The sequence below is a fragment of the Eretmochelys imbricata genome, chromosome 8 (genome assembly GCF_965152235.1).
Source record: "Eretmochelys imbricata isolate rEreImb1 chromosome 8, rEreImb1.hap1, whole genome shotgun sequence".
NCBI lineage: Eukaryota > Metazoa > Chordata > Testudines > Cheloniidae > Eretmochelys > Eretmochelys imbricata.
The window spans coordinates 7621600-7647464 of NC_135579.1; the positions used below are offsets into that span (position 1 = coordinate 7621600).

The window sequence follows — 25865 nt, forward strand, 5'->3', positions numbered from 1 at the left end:
TGACAAAATCGTAGCCTTAATTATAACTTGTGTGTAAAAGGAGATATGGTTGCTCATACTTGAGTGCTTTCTAAGGTAGGGGATTCCAGCCTTGATCAATTGAGATGGCAAAATGCATGGAAATATAATCAGTAATCACTAGAAGTGAGATTTGAACATAAGATCTCCTGTTTTCCAACTCATGTAATTTGCTGTAGGATACAGGCTTTCTGATTAATAGCTTTCTCTCTCTCCCCTTCCTCCTTCCCATCATGTTGGTGTATTTATAAGCAGTAACTTAACTGCAGGAACTACGCCCAAAAAGACTTTGAAGCGATATTGCCCTAATTAGCATATACAGAAGCGAAAATCAGGTCCCAGATGCCAGAATCGATTCCAGAAAGGTGACTTCCCTTTCAAATATTTTTAAGTAGTCACGTCTGACATCTTATTATTCTATGTGTAATTAACCTGATCTATACCACACCACACCATACCATACCAAACCAACATGTGTGAATTTTAATTTTTCTTTGCCATTCTTGCAACATTTCTTAACAATAAGTGTAAATGACTTCAGCCTTAACTTTGACATTGCTACTGTTCCCCCTTATCTAGGGAAGAGGAAGAGAGCTGTTTGTCCACTGAAGATAGACTGGTGAGCTGGAATGGTTCACCTACCATACGGTTGTTTGATATAAATACCTAGATAATTAGAAACATAACATTGAATGTGTTGATCAGCTTGAAGAATACCTGTTTCCATTGCAGCCTCCTTGAAGGCATTCTATGGAAATGTCCTGAGTGAGTACTAGTGTGTTCCTCAGGACCACTGAACCCCAAAATATTTTGATTTGCTTGCCAATCAGTTAGGGCACACCACTTTTTTTATTTAGTTTACTTTGTTGGGTTTTAAATAGGATTAAGTAGTAAGTAGAATGGATTTTTAGCATTGATCATTTTTCCATTTTCATTTTCAGCTGACTGAAATGGATTAATTCTTGATAAACTATTCTGACATCAAATTTACATTTGCTCAGAGTTTTCTGTGTCATTAACATTTTTCATTCCCTGATTGTTAGCTTTGCTTACTTCCCAACTGTAGAAACTACATGTTTGGTCTCAATGCAAGTTCATTCCGAATGTTTTTGCTATGAAATATCCAATAACATTTTGTGCAAACAAAGACAATTAATATAGATGCACAGTTTGGGGGGGAGGAGAGTAAAAAGATCTGTCTACCATGAGGGTTTTTTCCTCTGAATAACAGAGCAAAGTGAGAGCTGCTGCTTCTCCCAAGGCCAACCCGCTGTTCATCATTCATGCTGGCTCATATAGTGCCTTGTGTCATAAATATAAAGGGAAGGGTAACCACCTTTCTGTATACAGAACTATATAAAATCCCTCCTGGCCAGAGGCAAAACCCTTTCACCTGTAAAGGGTTAAGAAGCTAGGATAACCTCGCTGGCACCTGATCAAAATGACCAATGAGGAAACAAATTACTTTCAAAGCTGGAGAGGGGGATTCTGTTTTGTTTAAATGGCTGATAAAATAAGTTGTGCTGAATAGGATGTATATTCCTGTTTTTGTGTCTTTTTGTAATTTAAGATTTTGCCTAGAGGGATTCTCTATGTTTTGAATCTGACTACTGTGTAAGGTATTTCCCTTCCAGATTTTACAGAGGTTTTTCTTTTACTTTAATTAAAATTCTCTTTTAAGAACTGATTGCTTTTTCATTGTTCTTAAGATCCAAGGGTTTGGGTCTGTGTTCACCTATGCAAATTGGTGAGGATTTTTATCAAGCCTTCCTTAGGAAAGGGGGTATAGGGCTTGGGGGGATATTTTGGGGGGAAGACGTCTCCAAGTGGGCTCTTTCCCTGTTCTTTGTTTAACACACTTGGTGGTGGCAGCATAAGGTCCAAGGACAAAAGGTAAAAGTTTGTACCTTGGGGAAGTTTTAACCTAAGCTGGTAAGAACAAGCTTAGGGGGTCTTTCATGCATGTCCCCACATCTGTACCCTAGAGTTCAGAGTGGGGAAGGAACCTTGACACCTTGTTTGTAAATAAACATGCAAACTAGATCTCCTGAAACATTTCTTTTAGCGATATTACCCTCTTTTCCTTTACTAATTGCTTTAGTTAAGAAATGGAAAGTGTTCCTTTAACTTATACTTTTGTCATGGTAGCCATGTTAATTCACTTGATAAAAAATGATGGTGTGCTACAATACAAAAGTTCTTTTAATACTTTTCTTGAAAGGTGACCACTAGCTAAGCTGCAAATGCTTAGAGGCAAGCTTTCAAATCAGTACATGGACATGACTCTTATTGATGAGAGCTACATGGTTAAATGGCATTGTCCTCCTGTGAAACTTATCTTTTAGTTCCTGGTCTCCCTGGATGCATTTTCTTGTGATTCACACCTGAGTTTGAGTTCCTTTTCACTCTGGAGGCAACCAGAGCTATCATTTAGACATGCTTGAAGGGATGTTAGTGGTACTGGGGGAAACAGGCATGGAAAGTGCTATCAAAGCAGCTTTAGCTGCCTTCATATAAACATATATTAAAATCCAACTTTGCAAGATCATAGGAAGTGAGTATATCTCCAGGGCTACAAAATTCCTAGGCAAAAGAGGTTTGAGCAACAGATAGGAAAAGAAATACTTCTTCTAAGAACTCTCCTCCATCTTCCATAGAGCACCCTCAACTATCTATTTCAAACTTTTTAAAACTTATGCTCTTCTCAGAGAGACCCCATTCACTGTGAAAGTGATCTGCCTGACTTAAACTGGTTCTCAAAAAGGACAACCTAAAAAGGCAATGAATGCATCACTTGAAAGTCAGATATGAACAGACTGTATGTTTCAGAAAAAGAGAGCAGTCACGTAAGATGCATGCTGCGGTAAAGTCCTTTCCATTCTAGCCTTGCGAGGTCACATAGATAGAAAGAAGCATTACTTGTGGGAGGGAGGGAGAAACTGCTATGTCAAACTTCTGTAGACACGTTTCAGTCTTCAGCTGCCTTATACCTGTTTCTCCAGAGTTGTTTTGCCTTGGTGAAAAGAATTAAAAGGATGAAAAGGTTAGGTCATCTTTTGAATAACATTTCCATCACGTAAAGCCCCTGAGGATACGACGAGATTTTCTGCAGGAGCATGAGGTGTAAATGATATTTCCAGAAGGTAACAGGCTCTACACCTAGAGGAAGGCTGCACAGTACAAGCAAAATGATTGGTCACATCTGTTTGAACTATTTGAATCTAAGAATAAGGCAGTAGTCAAGAGAGAGTTGGAAAAAGAGAAGCTTTCCCTACCATTTTAACAAAATTCATAATTTCAGGTCTGAAGAGGATTTTATAACTCTTTTTTTGTGGTGCTCATCTTAGCACAGCACACAATCAATTTATCTTCCTGATGCTCCAGTGAAAGTTGTATTGAAAGCTTGAAGCTTAAAAAACACAGACACACAAGCTGTTCTGTTGGGAAGGGTATTCCTGTTTAAGGCTAGTAAATCTGCAGGGGATGTGAAAATGCCTTAATATGTCACAGCCTTGTTAAACTGGCACGTAACACAATTTCTTTAGGTGATTTCCCAGTGCCACTCTTTGGAAAGCTGTATACACTTTCTGGATTTGTGTTCCTCTTAATCTCATCCCCTCCCTTCATTCAGTTCCTATTTTCTTCTTTAAGAAGTGCTGACTTTTACGTTAGCAGTGCAATTGTGAACTTTAAACACCAGGATAGTGAAGTCTATAGGCAGATTTTCATAATACTGTCCAATGTCTGTTCTTGCTCTTGTAAACTAAAATGTTTCAAGTTTCCTTTTGAATTCTAATTGCACATTGTGCTTACTTTTAAGTGTCTCTCTTGTTTTTGCAGGGCTCTAGAATTGACTATTGCAAACAGTATTAAGGAAGGGTTCTATTTGCAATAGTACAAGCTGAGTCAGTGAGCCTGGTTACATCCTTGTTCTATGTATATCCATGTCCTCCTATGTAGACAAGTCAAGAATTCAAGCTTTAGCATCAGTATTGCTGATTTTTAGTTGTCAGATAGCTCTAAACTGCTATTAGAAATAGCAAATAGCTCCATGTATGTAGGTGAGAAACTTTCATATTGCAAGTCACTGTTGTGGAAGTTCTTTACATTTCCAAAGTTTTAGCCTGGTTATGGAACATGGTCAAGATCCTGTTTACACTAGAAACTGGAATGCTACTGTAATTTCTTGACCGTTTGTAGTGTAGGTGAGACTTTTGTCTTACCTACGGAAGCTAACCTTTGTGTAATAACTTGACATACTGAATATTAAATATTAGCTTATGATCTCCTGAGCCTATGAAATGTAGATGCCTGTGGTTAATTAGTATTTCCTACATGTTCTGAGAACTGCAGCTCTGAACACACATCTTATGGGGGAAAACTCATTAGTCTGTACTCTTTTGATTGAGAATACTGAATGTGGTAGATGCTGACAAGTTTCTTCAACTATCTTATGGAAATGTAGGATTTTTCCTTCTCCTTCAGGATGTTTTGCATGAAGTAAAACCCTATTTAAACAAGATTTAGCAATAGAAATATTTTTTTAAATAGTATGCACAGTATATCTACTCTTAAATTGCACAAAAGGTAATCTAAATGGGTACCATCTGTCAGACCTAGACACTAGTGTCAAAGTATGTGGTGGTGGTAATCTTCTCGGGTATCTCAGCCCTTTCATACTCCCACGGCCCCAGCTGATCATCTGATATTGTTGTTAACTTCACTAGAACCCTAGGTATCCTACCTACACAAAGGTATCTGTATGGGTATCCGCTTTGACGGGATATTGCTGTTCTGGGCAAACAGTTTTAGGATCAGGTTTTTCCTGTAACCCTTTTAGAACTTAAATTTCTTCTGGATGTGTATCCGCAAAAACACAGCTAACAGTTGCCTCAACCCATATTTGCATCTTCCACCCCTAGGTAGGTAGTCTGCTCTTGTGGTAAATCTCTTTAAAATGTTCTCATCTCCTTCCAAGGTCTACACTAGCCATTTCTGCAGAAAATCTTCCCACTGTTACTAACATGGCACAGATGTAAAAAATATGGTGGTTAAAATGTTGGCAGCTGTCTGATGCCTTGTGCATACTATTACTTGAACCGTTGCTACCACCAGTGGAGCTGCAATGATGGGACCTTTTCAGAAAAAGGTTAGTGAAGCCAGGAGGACAATAAATGGTTTTCCCTAAAGGTGTTGCCTTGAAAACAGTTCATCAGAATTGACTGAACAGTCTGTTGCTGTGGGATCTTGGTGTCACGAAAATGGCAGAATGAAGTGAAAGTATAGTATACTTCATGTACGCTTATAGCCACCTTTAGCCACGTGAGGCAGGACGTGGAAGGATTGTTACCAAACTTAAATGGTGTCAGCCTACTCTTTTTCTTTTTCTTCTATGGGTTTTGCAAGAGTCAGATATTTACAAAACATTTATCTGCCTCTCGCCATGTCGTCACCAGGCACCAACTTGTTCAGTCAGATGCTTGTGGACACTCCAGGATGTCAGCTGAGAATTTGTCAGACAGTAGACTTTTACTAGCTCTCCGTTGGTGTCAGGACTCTAATGTTATTGCTAGTACTAAGATAGTGACATAGAAATTGCGATACTGGATTAAATCTGACCCATGGTCTGTCTAATATAGTAGCCGGATTCCCGCAGTGGCCAATCCAATAAGTTTCAAAAGAAGATTCAGTAGCCTTAGAAGAAATTAAAAGTAAACTACTGAAGGGACAGTGGAATATATGAGAGAAAATGAGGATTCTTTTTTGAAATAGCTGTCTTCCTGTTTTCTTAATCTTGTTTACATTAACTAGGAGTGAACACTGTCACTCTGTGATTAATCCAGTGAGCTAACAAAATATAAAATTTTGGTAGTAGACAAAACTTAATCTCACATAATTTCGTAAGGGGGAAAAATTCTTGGTCTGAGTTCCACTATTTCTTCCCTATCACTTCTCCTTCCTCGTCGCTCCATTGCTTTTCAGTTCTACCCTTTCTTTAGTTCCTTTTATCACTTTTCGGTTTGTTTCCCCCCTATCAAATAATAATAAAAAATTGTGTAATGATATTCAGCAGAGCGTTAACCCCATACATTTACAGCCAGGCCAGCTGACTTGTATTTAATATAGGAAAAGGTACACTAATATGAAATACAAGAATCGTCTAAATTAAATGTTGGCATCTGTGAGTATTGCATCCTAGATCTAGTGTCTGTCCCTAGTTCACAACCTGTGGCTGGTTTTAGTGAAAATCCAGTTGTCTTTTTCCTGGAGAATAGCTTTGTTCTTGGCTGACTAAAATGTTGGCTCTCATTAGCATTTTGGGATGTGACTTCACTGTTAATACATACATTTATTTCTATAAATACTTTCAAAATTTTATGTTCAGTATTTCAGAGGTTTTTCTTCAACTCTTTTGAAGCTGTGTAAGATGTGAAGCATTGGATAGACTTTTTCTCCCCTTCTCCATGGGTTAATCGGCTTTGTTAGTGTTAGCATACTAAAGAACTTTCCATCTTACAATTTCCACTGATTAAAACATACAGAAAGTTTTCACTCATAAGTACACAACCTGTTTTCCTTTCTTCCTTAGTTTTCTTTTCTTTTTTGGAGAGTCGGAAGCAGTAGTAGTGGTTTCTATCTGTTTACCTTTGAATCATTCTAGGTGTAAATTATATTGCGGTAGTGGCAAGGAAACCCCAGTAATGGACCAGACCCCTTGTGCTAGGGATTGTACAAACACATGACCAAGACAGATTGTCATCACTTTAGGGCAAAGACTAAGTAAAGGCTTCTGCAGTTGATTGAGAGAGAAGCGGGCTAAGCTAATGAGATCTTAGTCAGTTGTGCTTTGCCAATTTCTCCATGAATAACTTTTGTATTGAAACACTAGTTTGGCTGTTGCTGGCTGATATTCTGATGCACTAGAGTGATTCCAGGATGGCAGTATGTAACTAATTGGGACACATAGCAAGACAGGGCTGTCGGGCAGGGTTTCCCAGATTGTGGTACATGAGCTTAATGTTCCATCAACTCTCTTCACAGCACTCTTTTTAAGAAGGTGGTATATGAATCAATAAAGTATGTGACCTGCTGTTCTAGCAGAAACACTGAGCATAAATAAATGGTCTGCTCTTGATCATCACGTGTCATCTATGAGCCTTACTGTTCAGGGTTTCAGAAATACTTAGTATATGCAGCACTGATGTGTTAACAAAGGATTTCTCAGCCAAGGGACAGATAGCTCTTGTCTTGTACTAATCTCAGCTGCAGGTATGGACTAGGCCATTCCTGTACAGGGTAGGAAGCCAATTAATGCCCTGTTCATAGAATTAACGAGTTAAGGTGCTGACTGGAAATGGAGATACTGAAATAGAGGGTTTGGGCTTTCTACTCTCTTAATTTCTTCAATCCCTATCATCTAGTAAATATCACAGCAAATAGTTTGTACATTTTCATGTGAAACTGAAACACTCAATCTTCCCCAAGAATTGAGGGAATGCCTGTACAGCAACAATCTACAGTGGATCTTCTGTGAATCTCTGGTGCTCTACTATTCAAATTAATTTTCTATAACTTGTGTTGGTTTTTATTTGTTTAAAGCTTCAGATGAGTTATGTCTACTTTTCTTTAAAAATACTCTGTTCCAAATGAAACACTGGATTTTGCCTATTTTACACGTGGTCTTTTAAATGTGGTGGTTTGGTTACACTCCTTCCACCCTACTCGTTTATAATATTTTAAACTGTTAAGCAATTAGGTCTTACGGGGTTTGTTTTTTTTTGTTGTTGTTCTTTGTTGTGGGGAACCCCTCTTGTTTGTTCTTGATGGGCTACGGAATTTGTTTTCAAGTAATTACCATGTACATCAATTCTCATGGTAGGGCTTTTCTTCTCTACTGAGACTGGGGGCAGGTACCATTCTGTTAACTATGCTTATGACATTGAGAAGCTCATTAAGACAATTTCTTCGAGAGCTGTACATAGTGAGTCTAAGCATGATCCATCATTACACTTTCCTGTTCAATTACTGGTTTTCATAGTAGGGAGTTCAGGGCTTAGGAGAGTTGTTAGATGTGTTCTCTGACAGCTGCTACTCTGAAACCATTCTATAGAGAAACGTTACATGTTCTCTCTTCCAGCCAGAAAGCAGGAGGTAAAAAGATTGCACTTTTTTAATCTAAAGCAAGCCCTTCCTCCTTCATACTAGTGTAAAAAACTGTTCCCCTGCTTTTCTACAGCAAGAAGAAAGGGAGACAAAAAAGATATGGGCGAAGAGAAGCAGTTTGGAGAAACAGGTCTCTCCATCTGAGCCATATATTCTCTCAATTTGTAGAGGCTCTTGACATAAGTGTACTTCCCTCATGCTGTCCCTCTGGGCTCTCTAGCATTCCTCCCTCCCCCGCCTCTTACATCCTTTACACAGCTTTCCAGACTTTTGTTGGGGAGCCAATTTTGAGCCTACTAATTTACTCACTCTGACCTCCACCACCTCTTCTGCTGGGCTCTTTTCTTTCTACGGAAAAAGAAAAGGAGTACTTGTGGCACCTTAGAGACTAACGAATTTATTTGAGCATGAGCTTTCGTGAGCTACAGCTCACTTCATCAGATGCATACCGTGGAAACTGCAGCAGACTCTATATATACACAGAGAATATGAAACAATACCTCCTCCCACCCCACTGTCCTGCTGGTAATAGCTTATCTAAAAGCCATTTCCAGCACAAATCCAGGTTTTCTCACCCTCCACCCCCCCACACAAATTCACTCTCCTGCTGGTGATAGCCCATCCAAAGTGACAACTCTTTACACAATGTGCATGATAATGAAGTTAGGCCATTTCCTGCACAAATCCAGGTTCTCTCACTCCCTCACCCCCCTCCAAAAACCCACCCCCATACACACACAAACTCACTCTCCTGCTGGTAATAGCTCATCCAAACTGGCCACTCTCCAAGTTTAAATCCAAGTTAAACCAGAACATCGGGGGCGGGGGGTAGGAAAAAACAAGAGGAAATAGGCTACCTTGCATAATGACTTAGCCACTCCCAGTCTCTATTTAAGCCTAAATTAATAGTATCCAATTTGCAAATGAATTCCAATTCAGCAGTTTCTCGCTGGAGTCTGGATTTGAAGTTTTTTTGTTTTAAGATAGCGACCTTCATGTCTGTGATTGCGTGACCAGAGAGATTGAAGTGTTCTCCGACTGGTTTATGAATGTTATAATTCTTGACATCTGATTTGTGTCCATTTATTCTTTTACGTAGAGACTGTCCAGTTTGACCAATGTACATGGCAGAGGGGCATTGCTGGCACATGATGGTGCCAGCAATGCCCCTCTGCCATGTACATTGGTCAAACTGGACAGTCTCTACGTAAAAGAATAAATGGACACAAATCAGATGTCAAGAATTATAACATTCATAAACCAGTCGGAGAACACTTCAATCTCTCTGGTCACGCAATCACAGACATGAAGGTCGCTATCTTAAAACAAAAAAACTTCAAATCCAGACTCCAGCGAGAAACTGCTGAATTGGAATTCATTTGCAAATTGGATACTATTAATTTAGGCTTAAATAGAGACTGGGAGTGGCTAAGTCATTATGCAAGGTAGCCTATTTCCTCTTGTTTTTTCCTACCCCCCGCCCCCGATGTTCTGGTTTAACTTGGATTTAAACTTGGAGAGTGGCCAGTTTGGATGAGCTATTACCAGCAGGAGAGTGAGTTTGTGTGTGTATGGGGGTGGGTTTTTGGAGGGGGGTGAGGGAGTGAGAGAACCTGGATTTGTGCAGGAAATGGCCTAACTTCATTATCATGCACATTGTGTAAAGAGTTGTCACTTTGGATGGGCTATCACCAGCAGGAGAGTGAATTTGTGTGGGGGGGTGGAGGGTGAGAAAACCTGGATTTGTGCTGGAAATGGCTTTTAGATAAGCTATTACCAGCAGGACAGTGGGGTGGGAGGAGGTATTGTTTCATATTCTCTGTGTATATATAGAGTCTGCTGCAGTTTCCACGGTATGCATCTGATGAAGTGAGCTGTAGCTCACGAAAGCTCATGCTCAAATAAATTCGTTAGTCTCTAAGGTGCCACAAGTACTCCTTTTCTTTCTGCGAATACAGACTAACACGGCTGTTACTCTGAAACCTTTCTTTCTACGGGAGCTCAGTTTCCTGCTCTTTAGCTGTTTCTACCACATATAGGGGCTCTGTCTAATCTGAGCCAGCGGCTCTGACTGTACAGCTGACAGGCCCTGCTAATCCTCTGCTTTCTGCTGAATCTTGACATTTGTTCTTTTTCCCCCGTTCTCCATCCCAACTTATTCCTTGCTTTCCCTTACTCCAGAGTGACCTGGCCAGAAACTTACTTTTGCTACTTCACTATTGGAGTCCCTCTTCCATAGCTCTCTGTCCTTCTTCTTGCAGTGGCTTACCTAGGGTCACCAAGGGAGTCGGACCATTTTAGGGGAACCCTGCATCTTTCCAGAGCAGCTGCCACTCAACTATGGGTACCCTAAGGCAATGTCTATCAGGACTAATTCCTTAGCTGTCAACAGAAGCCTGGTAGTACTGGATTCCCTAGACTAGTCAGAGTGATCCTAAAACTATCTCCAAAGGGCACACAGAGAAAAGGACTTGGTACCTTAAGACAGTCAAGACCACTGAAGGGTAATTCTTTATTCCTTAGCTTTTCCTTCAGATGGACCACACCAAGAATAATCCATCATTCCCAAAGATTCTCGCCCCTCTTCTAAGGTCCCTTTTATGCAGATCACCAAACTGTTCCACACATGATGAAGTTTGAAAGGTCATGGCCGGTTTGCTAGGCTTCCTACCTGATGCTGTAACATGGAAAAGAGATAAGACACATGATGAGAAAATTGCTTATTGGTAATCTTGAGTTGTCTTTCTCTTTTTCACTCCATGGCTTTTCCTGGTCTAGAAATATTCAGTCTGATTAAAAAGAGACAATGCTCTCTTTTTATGGGCGGTAGCGAATTGCCTAATTGTTTACCTCCTGCTTCCTGATTGCAGTGATTTTTCACTGTAGTAACTATAGTAGCCTACTAGATCTGTTACCTCATGGGAAAGCCTTAACAGCTTCATATCTAGATCAAGTTCTTTGCCTGGAAATTGTGTTGCTCATTTGAGCTGGGAGCTTGACGACTTCAGTCACTTCATCTGATTCATTGACACTGCAGGGGGAGTTTGCCATATATTCTCTGCGTTACTTAAATTTTATAGGGCTACAACTTGATAGTTAATTGCATGTACTTTGTGGACACCTATGCTGCTTCCCTCCCTCTTCAGATATTTTATAGGCCCCCAACAGATTGCTGCAATACTTGACACTGTGGTGCCCCCTGAGGGGGAGAACTGAGAATTACTTTTTCTCCCTTAATTACTTGGCTTCCTAAGAGATGTAATTATTTTTTAAAACACATTACACTTTACATGGATGATACCTGTGAAGTTCTGCAACAAAACAAAAACCCTAATAAATGCCATTTTATTTCCTATAGAAGTAAAAGTTTCTAGTGGGATTTCTGTGGAATAGTATTTAAATTCCAGGAGAATAAATATCTGCTCTGGTCTCATGGCTGAAGTTTGCGGGGTATCATACATGGATAAGAAATGTACCTTTTTACACTAGTTCAGTACACACTCAGTTTGAAAAAACAATACCCATGACAATCTGTAAATCCGGTAGCATTCAAGTACCTGGTAGCACTGTGGAAACTTAACATCACAATTCAGAGATCTGTCTTTAGTACAAGCCATGAATGCTAAACAGCCACAAGGTGTTGAGGAGGGCTAGATGCATCCTTTAAGATAAGTCATCAGACATCTGTGTAATAAAACTTTGGTGTGAACATCATGTGCCATGTTAATTTTAGATGTAAAGTGAGTGGATTTTTTTCTTTTATCGGTTTTTTGTAGGAACTGGAGACATTGTTGCTGTCATGATTACAGAGTCCAAGGTAAAGGAGATCCTAAATTACTTGGAAAAGAACATCTCTGTCCTGATGGCAATAGCAGTTGGTGCCCGTGTTCCTCCAAAGAATTTTAGTCGTGGCTCTCTAGTCTTTGTGTCAATATCATTCATCGTTTTGATGATAATTTCATCAGCATGGTTAATATTTTACTTCATCCAGAAGATCAGGTACACAAATGCACGTGACAGGAACCAGGTAAGATGCCCCTTGTTTCTATCTATTTAGATGTTTTTATTTTTATATATTGCTGTAGTTAACTATCAGATCATATACATAGTAATTATACTACGCTATTAACAATGAACCCTGTATTCTGAAAGAGTGTATACCAATGGAGGAAAATTTCATCTAGCAGATGCTTGCTATGATGAGTAACATATCTCCATACAAAAAACAGGAAGGAATACTATTCGATACTAAAGTTACTCTAGTTGATTGTCATTGCACATTCTTTATTATTGGGCCACAAACTGAAGTGTGATTGACTTTTTCAAATTATTAGTCTGAGAAAGTAAATCCTGGGTTTTTAGAAATCCATCACTCTTAGCCTGAGAAATTGAAAGTGAACTGCTTGAGCTGTGCGTAATAGGATATAATGAAAATCCTAAAGAAAGAATGCATCTCCTTATGATTATTCTTTAGTTTCTTGAATCTGCTCATTAATGAATATGGAGTTATTTAAAGTGAGAAATTCCTTCCTTTAGAACTCTAAACAAAAATGACCCAGTGTTATAAACTGATGTGCAGTGCAGTAAAATATTTTCTGCTGCTTCAAGTAGTGTCCCTATGGGTGCTCTACTGTAGTTGTATCTGAGACCCTGCACTGCTGATCGGAGAACTTAGTTGGTAGTGTTTGTTCAGCCTGTGCATGCGCTGCCTCCTTGTGCGCTGCCATGAGGCAAACCAGCACTGTGCAGGCAAACCCTCCTCATTTCCTTTTCAGCTGCCCCTGGTGAGAGACGGAGCTTTAGCTATTCGTTGGTGGATCATTAATCTCTTTAGAAGTGCTAATCTTTAGCTATTTTTAAGCTTCTTTTCTTTCTTTACTCCATTTATCTTTTATTTGGCCGTTGCCCAAAACAAAAAAGACTTCATTCTTTCCTCAACCATCTGTCTATGGACCCCCCTTGGACGGGGTATTTCCAGCTCTCCAGGCTTCAAGAAGTGTCTCAGTTGCAAGGAATCTATTCCAGTGACTGATGGACACTCTCTCAGTGTGTCCGCTGCTTGGGAGAGGAGCACATCCCACAGAAGTGTGGTTTGTGCCAGCAACTGAAGCCCAGGTCCAGAAAGGATGGAGAACTGAGGCTCAAACTCCTACTCACAGAGGCAGCCCTTCAATCATCAGGACCCCAGATGGCGAAAAACCTCACCACAACCCTCTACTTCTAAGGGAGGTGAACCCAAAGAGATGTCCATGAGCCACTCACACAAGGCCTCTAAGAAAAGGACCATGAGTCCCCACAAAGACCCCTGATCGAGGTAAAGACTATCTCCAGCTCGATTGTCTGTACTGCTTGCACCAAAGCTTTCTAAATCCACTACCCAGGGCTCACGCGGTACTGCCCCAACAGAGCGCGTGGGGTTGCCTAAGGACACAATGGGCACAGGCAAGGAGCCATCAGTACTGTCTGGTGCGACAAACATAGAAAATCCACCTAGTATGGACATAAACGTCATACCGCCTGTGGCACGCCAGGCCTGGACGGACCATACTACCAGGACCATATGACTGACTCCTTTGGTGCAGGCATCGCAGTTCCGACAACCACCACTGGTTACCGACACCTTCGGCACCACCAGTCTTCTGCTACGCGATGGACCTCTTGGTGTCTGATGTGCTGGATTCGCCTCTGGTCAGTACCGGCGCCCCTCTACCGAGTTCACCCAGAGCTCCTGACTCACCAACAACCTCATGTCATGCACTACCCTTCTCATCCACTGAGTCAGAAAGTGAGCAAGAGGACTTGGTTTCCCATTGCTCTTCTCACCCTCCGTATAGTGCCCAATTCCACCATGGACCACAACCATACCATCCACCTGATCCACAGCCTCCCTCGTATGGACAGCCTTGGTACCAACCACCTGGTCCCTCCCCACCCTCGCAATGGCCCTACTGTGATCCCTGACAGGCTCAAAGACAAACATGCCTCCCATAGTGCTAGTGTGGCCTATCAACAACTGAGGAGACATCCTCCTTCAGCTGCTGCATCGAGGGCATCTGAGCTCCCTGAACTGACGGTGGAGGAACGAGAGGCTGAAGCCAAGGAGGAAGTTACCCCTCAGGCTAATTTCTCATTGTCATCACCAGATGAGACCGTGATGCTCCCTCCACCATCAATGGCAGATGACTTTAAAGTATTTCAGGACCTGGCCTAGCAGGTGGCAGAGGCACTACAGATGCCACTACAGGAGGTGACTGAGTCACACCACAAGCTATTGGACATCTTACATTCTTCTACAGAGTAGCCCTCCCTATTAATGAGGCACTCTTGGACCCTGCCAAAATCATATGGCAGACCCCCACATGGGTCCTGCCAACATGTAAGCAGGCCAACAAAAAATATTACATGCCAGCTAAAGACAGTTTCTCTTGTCCTACCCACCTCCCAATTTGATCACAGTGGATGTGGTTAACTCAGAAGGCCCCAGCACTATTTCACATCCAGCCCTACATTTGAATCACCCTCTTGAAATAGTAATGGTCTAATAATGTGATCACAGTCAAAAAGAGAATTAAAAGTATTTGGCATGCTCTAAATAGACCGAATCACCCTCTTGAAATAATAATGGTCTAATAATGTGATCACAGTCAAAAAGAGAATTAAAAGTATTTGGCATGCTCTAAATAGACCTCAGAATCATAGAAAGAAATATAAGACTGGAAGGGACCTCAAGAGATCATTAAGTCCAGTCCCCTGCATTAAGACAGGACCAAGTATACCTAGACCGTCCTGGACAGGTGTTTGTCTGTCCTGTTCCTCAAAGGTCCCAATGATAGGGATTCCACAATCTCCCTTTGCATATGTCTACTTCATATTGTAAGCTCAAGGTTAGTGGGACTGGAATCCGCTGACTTGTGTTAGAGAACCCAGGACTTGAGCGTCTAATGCTGATTGTTAACCCTGTGTTCAGGATTTTCTAACCTGGGGCTCTGGCAACCACACAGCAGCACGCAGACCTGAGTTAAACCATACCCCAGATTCCCAAGCACTCTCCCAAAATGTGGCCTCTCTAGCCCTTTGACATGGTGCATAGTGGAAAACTTTACTGCCCACGTTGCATGTTTCAGGAAGTTTGAACAGTCTACCAACACATCCTGCTGAGTAATCACTTTGCTGTGTGTGCTTCCAGCTATCAGAGCGAGCAACATGGAGGAGGTGCCTCTTGAAGAACTTCCCTTGATTTAGCTTTCACCCTTGTCTCATGAAACAGGCAGAGCTCCTGTGACATGCTGGCAGACATTTCCGCAGTGTTTTCTGACCCACCAAAGGCACTTGACATACCTTATGATGAAGGAGGAGGAGGTGTACCTAGGCATGGTAGACTCAAAACTGTCCGATTGCTGTTCATGACACTCTGTCTAGTTGCTGATGCCCCCTATGTAGACCAGCACTTCTGGAACAGTGCCACAAGCACAGACTGGTGGGATGACATCGTCATCATGCAATTGGATGAAATGTGATCTAATCTAAGACACTAAGGGCCTAATTTTCATCAGATAATCTCCATATATGCTTGAGCTCTTCGGGTGCACTAGGACCTGTGTATAGACAGGATGGATTTTCTCATCCAGTGTGTGCGAGTGTTAACGTACAAGGATGTGCACCTGCAGTTACACATGCCTAAGCAGAAAATGAGTTGAGGTTCAATTGAAAATCAAGCCCTGATACTTCCCCAAGAGCACTAGCTAATTTCATCTGATTTCAGTGCATCTCATCAAGTTAGTGTGGTGGTCTATTTCAGTCAAATGTAGCATGTGTGTACTAGGAGTTCCCAAGAAGTTCCTTGGTTCTAAGGATTGCTGGTCATCTGCTGAGCTATTGTAGGGTCATTGCAGGCCTGATAGTCACATAGCACTCTCTCCTCATTTGCAACTACTAAATAGCTTTTTTAAAAAATAGCAAAACGGCATTGCTTTTCTAACATTATTCTTCCCTGTAAGCAATTGCTGGTGATGCCACAGAGCTGTTATGAGATTGCAAATAGAATGGTTGGTAATTCATGAGACACTGTAAGACGTTATCCTCCTTATGAAAAAGTTTTGTGACCACAGTTCTACTGGACTTAAAAGTCCAGAGATGCAGCTGGACAGAATTCTCTACATTAACCATTACAGAGTGACTTGCAGGATGATGGCAGTTGGTAAATTAAAAACAGAATTTACTGCCCACGTCATTAAGAGATGTAATTATGTAGGCTCAGTGTCTGATTTGACATTCTGAAAGCTGCCCGAGAACATTCAGACCAAGAAATGAGTCATATTAAAGGTCCAGTTCTCTGGGGAGTTGAGTGCCTTCATCTTTTACTAACTTCATTGGGTCCTGTAGTTGGCACCTGACAGTGATTTTCTATAGTTCCAAAAAGCTGATCCTGAAACAGTTATTTTAAAGAAAACATAGCCCTTATTTACTATCCTAGTTAGTGGACTGAGAACTGATTAACTTCATAATGCACTACACTTCTACAGTGCACTCTGTATAGATTGTCAAAGTTCACTCCAAACACTAAGGAATTAATCCTGTAATGTTCCTGTGAGTTAAATAAGTATCCCCATTTTCTAGCTAAAGAAACTGCGGCACAGAGACTAAGTGATTTGCAGTAACTTCTTGTGTGACCTTTGGGAAAGCCCAGAGTAGTAGACAAACCTATATTGTGCTGGAAGCTATATTAAGGCTTCCTTATAGTGATGAGGGTTCTAAAGAACCAAGGAAAATATTGCAAACCTGGCTGATGTCAATGCAGAGAAGGATTCTCATGTAGACTTCATGCCACTTAACTGTGCAGAACGCCTCTGACTCTTGGTATTTCAAAACTCCATGAACCAACTTAGCCAGTCTCTGAACTTTATTGTGCTATTTCTCTTTCACCAATATTTTGTCTATAGTTGTCTGTCTAAATATGGCTCCACTGTAAGAAATTCCTTAGTCACTCATGACAGTTACTCAGATACTAATTGGACTCTGAAAGTGATGGCTTTGTTAAATGGACATGGGGCCTAATGGCCTAATTTTTCTTCATTCTCTTCCTGCTTCTGTTCCCATATACTGTCCCATTTCTTTTATGGGGAAGGATTAACAAGCCTCAACAAATCCTGCATGCATTCTTCTTGACATTCTCTTATTCTCCACACTGATGATAGAATTTGCTCTCTCTGTAGGTCCTCAGTTTGTTTTGAAACTCTGAAATTGGCTATATTCACTACTTAAATAATCATTTTCGAGAGTCATTTAAGTCCATCTGTGGTGACTTGCTCTGTGATGCCCCTTTGGATATGTTCCATTAAAAAAAGGACTCCTTATGGCTCCTTTTGAAGCTCTAACAGCTCTGCTAAATGCTACTTGAACAGCGCCTAAAACAAATGCAAAACTTTTTAAAGCTTCAAAAGTGAGACTATGTCTACACTGCGCAGCGTTTAGCGACACGGCTGTCACTACAGCCGTGCTGCTAAGCCGTGCACAACATAGCCACTGTTTGTCATCAGGAAAGAGCTCTCCTGCTGACAAAAATCTTCCACACCCACCGAGTGGGGTTAGTATTGTCAGCAAGAGAGCTCTCCTGCCGACAGAGTGCTGTTCACACCGGCATTTGTTGTTGTCGTCAAAACTTTTGTCTTTCGGGTGTTTTAATGTCTCTGAACGACAAAAGTTTTGTCTTTCACTTGCCAGTGTAGACAAAGTCTGACTAAAGATTTACTTCTCCATTGTTCCCAGAAATAGTGGTTGTGGTATGGTAGACCCTATGGAGAACCTGCAAGTTTTCCTGGGATACGTCATATTTAGGTGTCTACACTGTAACTGGTACTCATCATGATCCCTTTGGATGTTAAAAATTTAAAGGTAATTAGTACTCCATGGATGTTCCTTGAGTGACAAATTGTTCCCCCTGCATCCCATATATTGCTGTAGGCTTCTTCCCAGTGCAGATGCTTTAAAACAGCGGCTCTGTGGGGGAGGTGCTCTTATGACCTTTTTTACTTTCTTTAGATTTTTTCAAAGGTCAGGAGAAACTTGATGAAATTTTTATGTGGTTTAAAAAGCTCATCTTATTAAAGTTTAATAAGGAGGTGGCAGCAGCAAGAGCTCAATTTGAAGTGCTCAGATATATTGTAAAGGAGAAGCTAGAGCTTTTAGTAATGCAGGAACAGCTAATTTCTGAACTCTGCTGTTTTTAAGCAATTGTATGTAGAAGCACACTAGCCTTTCTACAGAAATCATTGAAAACGGATGCTGTGTTTCTTAAATAAACAAAATACATCGAACTGTATGTTACAGGTGCCTTACAGTTAACCTTGTGCACTTCCACTCGTCCAAAATCATTAAACACCTTTTGTGGTTATTCAGTTTGCCAGTTAGTGATGTCTTTTTCCTTAAGCTAGTATCAGTCATGAGTGTAAAAGCAAAAATTCCATCTACCCAAGGTGTACAAATAGCAAGACTGAGACATAAAGAATATTGGTTCATCAGGGGGCTTGTGTACATTAGGAATTTTTGCATCAGTGTAAGCACATGGGTGAAAATCAAAAGTGTAGATGGTACAATTTACACTGGTTTCAAACCGGGGTAAGTTCCACTAGTGCAACACATCTGTGCTGTTTATTTTCACATTGGTGTAAACCCCTAAAGTACACAACCCCTGAAACTTAATATGATCTCCAAACTGCTATTAGAGTTACAAGATAGTTAAATGTGAAATGTTGTTAAAGATCAAGCTTGCTCTGTTAGTTTTGTAGGTGCCCAAGTTAAATATGAACGTTTCCAAAGGAAAATGAACTCTTATATTATAACTTTCAGTGCAGGTACATATGTATATGTAATTGTCACATGGTTTGAAGGTCCAATCCAGATCAGTGAGAGGTTGTCACTGCCTGCCCTGTAACTCTGGGTGCCTGAAATGTCCTGCTGCTGTAGCTCACAACCTGGCACCAGCCGACAAGCCTTCAGGTCACATCCGAAGTGTCTGTGTACTAGACAGCCCTGATCCACAGCCTGTCTACAGCCCCTTTCTGGCTCCCACCAACCTTAGTTACAACCAGCAAGGTGACTCCAACACATTCTGGAAGTTCCCCAAAATGGTATGCTCTGCAGTGTCCAACCCTCTCCTAGACAGTTCAGAGAAAAAATCTTTGCTTGTTCCTTTAAAGAGACAAAAACACATCAGAGCTTATTAACTTACCAGGGGTAAATACACCCTACCCAGAAAACACAGCACTGAGTTGGTTTATAGTAAAAATAAAACACATTTAATAACAGAATATAGGTTGTGATGCCAAGTAAAAGGAATAGGGTTAGAAAGGGAGCGCAAATAAAAGTGAAAACGCTTGTCTAAAACTTCATCTAGTAAGGTACAGGCTTTGTTCAAGATGTTTTCTCTCACCATTCATTCTTCTTTCCAGCCCTAGCTGACTTTCCCTGTCAGGACCTTCTACAGAAGTACAAGATGCTGTCTTCCTAGGTGAAAAATCTTTGCATAAGCAGGTTTCTCACCTATATTTAGTTTCCAAAGACTTCAAACCCTTCCATGGTTGAAGAACCCATTTTTCTCAGCTAGCAAGAGCTCTGGCCTCTTGTTGTCTAGTGATGGTTGCCAAATATGTCTTCTGTCCTTGCTTCTGTCCTCCAAAATGCAATGACTTTGTTACAAGAGAAGGATGGCTTCAAGTTCTTCTTCCCTGCCTGTGGACTTTCCATCTACCTGTATATAAATAGGGCTTCCATTGTTTTGACTTCACCATGCTTAATTTACATAAGAGTTAGGTACATAGCTGCCTTCTCTCCTTGTTGGGAGGGACCGTGATTGGCCACAAATCTTAAAGCATAATATTTCCTCATATTGTGTTAATACATACATTTCACAATGATATTAATCACTAGTGTCATTAGTTTTCGGAAAAGACCTCACTCTGTACACTTTTATAATACAGTATTATTGTACACAATCAGTTTATTCAGTAATTTATTACTTGAGGTTCAGCCCCATTTATTTATAGACTGGTAACCCTTTGAAATTGATTCTTTTCGGGATCAGCTCTGTTTTTTTCAAGCTCTGAGGAAAGTGACATGGAGTCTGGTGGTGAAGGAAGCTCCATGCTCTTTCATCCCTAGCTGGTGTTTGCTAAAATGCAAATCGTTCTGTTTCCTGCAATCTACCCTCCCCTTGTTAGCATGATAACCCTGTTTACTGCTTATATGTAAACGTACCTTCTTTGTATCTGCCTCATGACCAAGCTGGACAGAGCAGCAAACCCATTCCTTTGTCCAGAGCAGACCTGTTTGCCAAGTCCCCTTGACATGCCTGGTTTAAACACATTTTAGTTATAATCTCAGCGTATATCCATAACTTTTAATACACATTGTGTACACACGTCATGAAAGAATATTAATCAGTGAGATCATTTTCAAATATACAAGGCATATTTTATACTAAGTTTACAGTAGTGTGTAAGGTGTGAATACAGGGGTGCTTAGGGTCACAGTAATACCATAACATATAATTACATACAAAAAGTCTAGATTCAAAGAAAGTTCTTTAGGATACAAAGTTATGTGCACAGCGAGACTGAACAAAGGTTTCCAGGGCAATATTAATTCTGGCACTTCCTAACTTTTGAGTGCTTGATTCTGCAGTCTTAATGTCCTTTTAATGTAATTTTTGGTGTAATGCCCAGTTAAAATAAAAAATTATATCATGCAGAACCATATGGATCACCAACACCATACATGGGTCATAAAGTTGGCATTGGACCTTTAGATTCACAGCACAGTCTCTACCACTTGAGCTGATCAAAGTCATAGGCTGTTATCCTCTATATTGACCAGTCACTAGAAGGGAGATGGGACACATGGTTTGCCAGTGGGCTTCATAGTTCTTTGCTAATAGAAGAGTAATGTAGAGACCCAGGACTCCTGGGTTCATTTCCAGGCTCTGAAGGGGAGTGTGCTCTAGAGATAAGACCCTTCTGCCCCATCTCCCTGTGCTTCTGTCTCCCACACCCTGCCTTCTGCCTCTTCTGGGTCTATCCTCACCCCAGATCCTACCCCTACCATTTCTGACCCCTCTGCATTCCAGTCGGGTTACTTTCTCCTCATCTTCCCTTTGTGGTTTCCAGCAAGGGGGAGCACTGAAAACGGGGGAGTTCCCTCTGTTCAGTGCCAGAGTAGCAGCCAGGAGAAATAGCTGCAATAAAGTCCTGCTCAGACCCTACCCCTTGCAGGAGCATGCTCAGTACATATTTAACAACTACTTTCGCTGAAGATTCAACTGTAAACAAGTCTCTCCTGAGCATGTGCAAACAGCAATTTTTCTAAGGTTTATAAACTGTCCAAATTTGGGTGGATTTTAACGGGGGTGGCTTAAGACACATTCCCAACACCAGTGGTAAAGGAAAGCTTGAAAATAAAATCTTTCCTTACAAATTGACCTTACAAGTGGTAACGGTAGAATATTCATAGTAATTGTATGTGTGACTATAGGAGTTTTTAAATGAAAAAATAAACTAACTTTCTCTCAATCAATGTAAACCTTATCCTGTTTCTGTGGGGCACTGTGGTTATTGAAATGAGGAAACATGAGTTTTGTTCAGCTCAGAGTGACCTGGCTCTGAAATCTGTGAACCAGCTGGCAACTTGCCATTCTTTATTGGCTTGGATCAGAGCAGTGCAGTTGGAATCAGCACTTTAAGCATAGAAATAGCTGTTTCCAGCTAACACTGATGCCCATTAAAAACAACCTGACCTTTTGCAACCAAATAGGTTTGTCTTGGAATCCGTATTCATGTGAGCTTTATTCAAGTATTGGCAGAATTTTGATTTTATGGCCATAAAATTATTTTCTGGTGTATGTAGATACTGGTTGGTTTTATGTTGTATTGAGATAAATATTAGGCTTGGGTATGAATTGCCTGCCTTTTGGAGGTAATTTCAGGTTTATTCCTTACTCAGGGAAACCCCAGCTAGAAAATTTAAGAGAACAAGTGATTATACAGCTCATTGAATAAAAAGTAATTAGAGCAGAGTACAGTGGGAGCCAGTGGAAGGGCATGAGCCTCTATTTATATCCCAGTGTATGTGTTTTAATGGCTCTGAGCTGTTTTTTTTAAAGCCATATCTGCAACAGCCTATGAGACTTCTGCCATAGTAGATGATTACCTTGACTACATGTACATGGTCTGCAGTTGAATTTTCTCTCCCGTCTTATGTGCAGGATCTCTGATTGCTGTTGCTATATCCTCAGTACTTTGAATATTAGCCAATGATAGCAGAGTATTGTAGCATTAATATTTAGTCAAACTAAGTCATTTTAAAAGAAAAATTGTTAGACTTTAAGCATTAATTCCTGTGTCTTTTTCTTTGTACGTTTAATAGCGTCGTCTTGGAGATGCTGCAAAGAAAGCCATCGGCAAATTGACAACCAGGACAGTAAAGAAGGGTGATAAGGTATAGTAAAAAGACTTCAGCAAAGTATACTTGAATGTCATGGTTTATTTTGGTAGTAAAAACAATTAACTTATCTGATTTGTTTTTCTTTCTCTCATCTTTGGTGCTGATTTACTTGCTGGGGAGTTAATCTTTTGCTGCAGTATTTCAGTGTGACATCTAGAGCTTTTCTGTATACTGTAGCCTTTGCTCCCCCAAAGGAGAATTTCTCTTGCGTAGGGACTAGTTGAGCTCCATCTGGTAACTGTGATTGTGAGTGCTGTTCTGTGCTAGCTGGCTAAGTATTTCTGCAGGCAGGAGTGCAGAAGACTTTGTATTGAGCCATCATGAGAACATTTCATTTACTGTGCTCCTAATATCTCTGTATAAATTGTCAGTACTAGAAAAAGGCAAGGTTAGGGTTAGTTATGTGGAACACTGTAAACTTGGAATGTTGCACATATATGTTGTGCAAAATAAAAATAGAGGGGTTATAGAGGAAGAGTTCTTGTGAGAATTCACTTTTATAAATTAGTCTCTTGGGTCAGGGGAGAGGTATTTCACTTGAGTTGATTTCCTGAGTCTGAAGTCTTCTGCTGTGGGGAACTATGTTTGGCTATCATAGAATAATTGATGATGAACTGTGAATTAAAAAGTTATAAGTACTCAACAGTTCTTTATCAGTGCTGTAACATTTATTTATAGCCTTGCTCACTTTCCCTTTCCAAAATGCACAGACCTGATTATAATTAAATGGTGTTCTGATTACAATTTTTCTTTTAAAAAAAAAAAACGTTTCCCTTTGGTTCTTCCGCTGATTCCCTCTCATCGTCTTTTCTACCAACACAACAGAAATAGGAGAAGCCACCTGAATTTGCTTCTCTGAAGAGAAATATGAGGAAAAATGCTTTTCCTAAGCCTTTGCTTTTTTGTTTCTAGGCAATTTGGTTACAAGAATCTTCTGCAGTAGATCTTTGCTGATGTGTATATATATTTAGAACTTATTAATACTACAAGGGAAGATGCTGCCTTCCTGACAACATAGATTCAAGATTATTAAGTGATATGGAGGTTGCAGAACAGGCAGCAGGGGACATGTATGTAGTTGAAAGGAATACAGGAATAAATCTGCCATTCATCAGTGCAGCCCATCAGGGTTCTCTGCATGAAATATTGGCTGCCTGTTTCCAACAGTGGAGTTGTTAATTTTGTCTTGCTGTGGTTTCTGATGTCCTTGTCTCAGTACTTTGCTAGCTTTGAAAAGAATTGTATGATTTTGGAAGAAAGCACAGCCTGTGTGTCTGTATAGTCCTCAGATTTTAGTGTATACCACCAATGCCACGGTTTTATCTACATGAAATCTGCCTTTCTCCAAAGGGAAACTTAAAATATGTGAAGTTATTTTTATCCGTATAGAAACAGTAATCCAACTGTAACCTTTATAACAAAGTATAGCTAGCAAAAAGAAAAGGAGTACTTGTGGCACCTTAGAGACTAACTAATTTATTTGAGCATAAGCTTTCGTGAGCTACAGCTCACTTCATGGGATGCATTCAGTGGAAAATACAGTGAGGAGATTTATATACAACACAGAACATGAAAAAATGGGTGTTATCATACACCCTATAAGGAGAGTGATCATTCAAGATGAGCTATTACCAGCAGGAGAGCGGGGGCAGGGAAAGAACACTACAAAAGGTTATAATCAAGGTGGGCCATTTCCAGCAGTTAACAAGAACATCTGAGGAAGGTGGGGGTGGGGGGGATATAAACATGGGGAAATAGTTTTGCTTTGTGTAATGACTCATCCACTCCCAGTCTCTATTCAAGCCTAAGTTAATTGTATCCAGTTTGCAAATTAATTCCAATTCAGCAGTCTCTCATTGGAGTCTGTTTTTGAAGTCTTTGTTGTAATATTGCAACTTTTAGGTCAGAAATCGAGTGACCAGAGAGATTGAAGTGTTCTCCAACTGGTTTATGAATGTTATAATTCTTGACATCTGATTTGTGTCCATTTATTCTTTTATGTAGAGACTGTCCAGTTTGACCAATGTACATGGCAGAGGGGCATTGCTGGCATATGGTGGCATATATCACATTGGTAGGTGTGCAGGTGAATGAGCCTCTGATAGTGTGGCTGATGTGATTAGGCCCTATGATGGTGTCCCCTGAATAGATATGTGGACACAGTTGGCAATGGGCTTTGTTGCAAGGATAGGTTCCTGGGTTAGTGGTTCTGTGGTGTGGTGTGTGGTTGCTGGTGAGTATTTGCTTCAGGGTGGGGGCTGTCTGTAAGCAAGGACTGGCCTGTCTCCCAAGATTTGTGAGAGTGATGGGTCGTCCTTCAGGATAGGTTATCGATCCTTGATGATGCGTTGGAGAGGTTTTAGTTGGGGGCTGAAGGTGATGGCTAGTGGCGTTCTGTTATTTTCTTTGTTGGGCCTGTCCTGTAGTAGGTGACTTCTGGGTACTCTCCTGCTGGTAATAGCTCATCTTAAGTGATCACTCTCCTTACAGTGTGTATGATAACACCATTTTTTCATGTTCTGTGTGTATATAAATCTCCTCACTGTATTTTCCACTGAATGCATTCGATGAAGTGAGCTGTAGCTCACGAAAGCTTATGCTCAAATAAATTGGTTAGTCTCTAAGGTGCCACAAGTACTCCTTTTCTTTTTGTGAATACAGACTAACATGGCTGCTACTCTGAAACGTATAGCTAGCAAGTGATCCTGAGCTGCGTGTCTGTATAGGAATGACCTCAGTAATTCTTGGGTCTGAGGAGTAGGAAACACTGGTCTTTCTGAAGTATGAAATAGCAGTTTTTTAGCTCTTATTATAGGAAGAGATGAACCAATTCTGCTTTAATATTATATAATATATTTTATGCAATAATGATGTAGACTAGATCATAACTGAAATAAAGTCCTGTAGAAATATCTTTTGAGTCAATATCAAAAGTACTATTTGTACAAATGAATTATAGCTGTTTATTCTAGTTTAAATTTAAGATATACACAAATACTAGTTTTAAATGAAATGGTGACTTTGATATGCATGTAAAGTGTGTGTTGTTTCTTTAAGGCATGCTTGAATTTATTTAATAACCTTTTCGCCCTTTTCTGCCTCTTTCTGTTCATAGCCATTTTACATATTTGATCCTCACTACCACAGTAGAATTCCTGATTACTAATCATGTCTACTTTGCCTTTAATGTA

At 40.4% G+C, this 25865-nt stretch overlaps 1 protein-coding gene across 3 annotated transcripts in view; it reads left to right on the forward strand.

Annotated features, from left to right (window-relative positions):
• The window catches only part of RNF130 (ring finger protein 130), a 90422-nt gene that overhangs the window by 31601 nt on the left and 32956 nt on the right, over positions 1 to 25865 (forward strand). For all 3 annotated transcript variants that reach the window (XM_077824572.1, XM_077824571.1, XM_077824570.1), the window contains exons 3-4: positions 11958 to 12208; positions 22597 to 22668. In XM_077824572.1, the coding sequence (XP_077680698.1) occupies positions 11958 to 12208; positions 22597 to 22668 (323 nt within the window). The remainder of the gene's footprint in view (positions 1 to 11957; positions 12209 to 22596; positions 22669 to 25865) is intronic.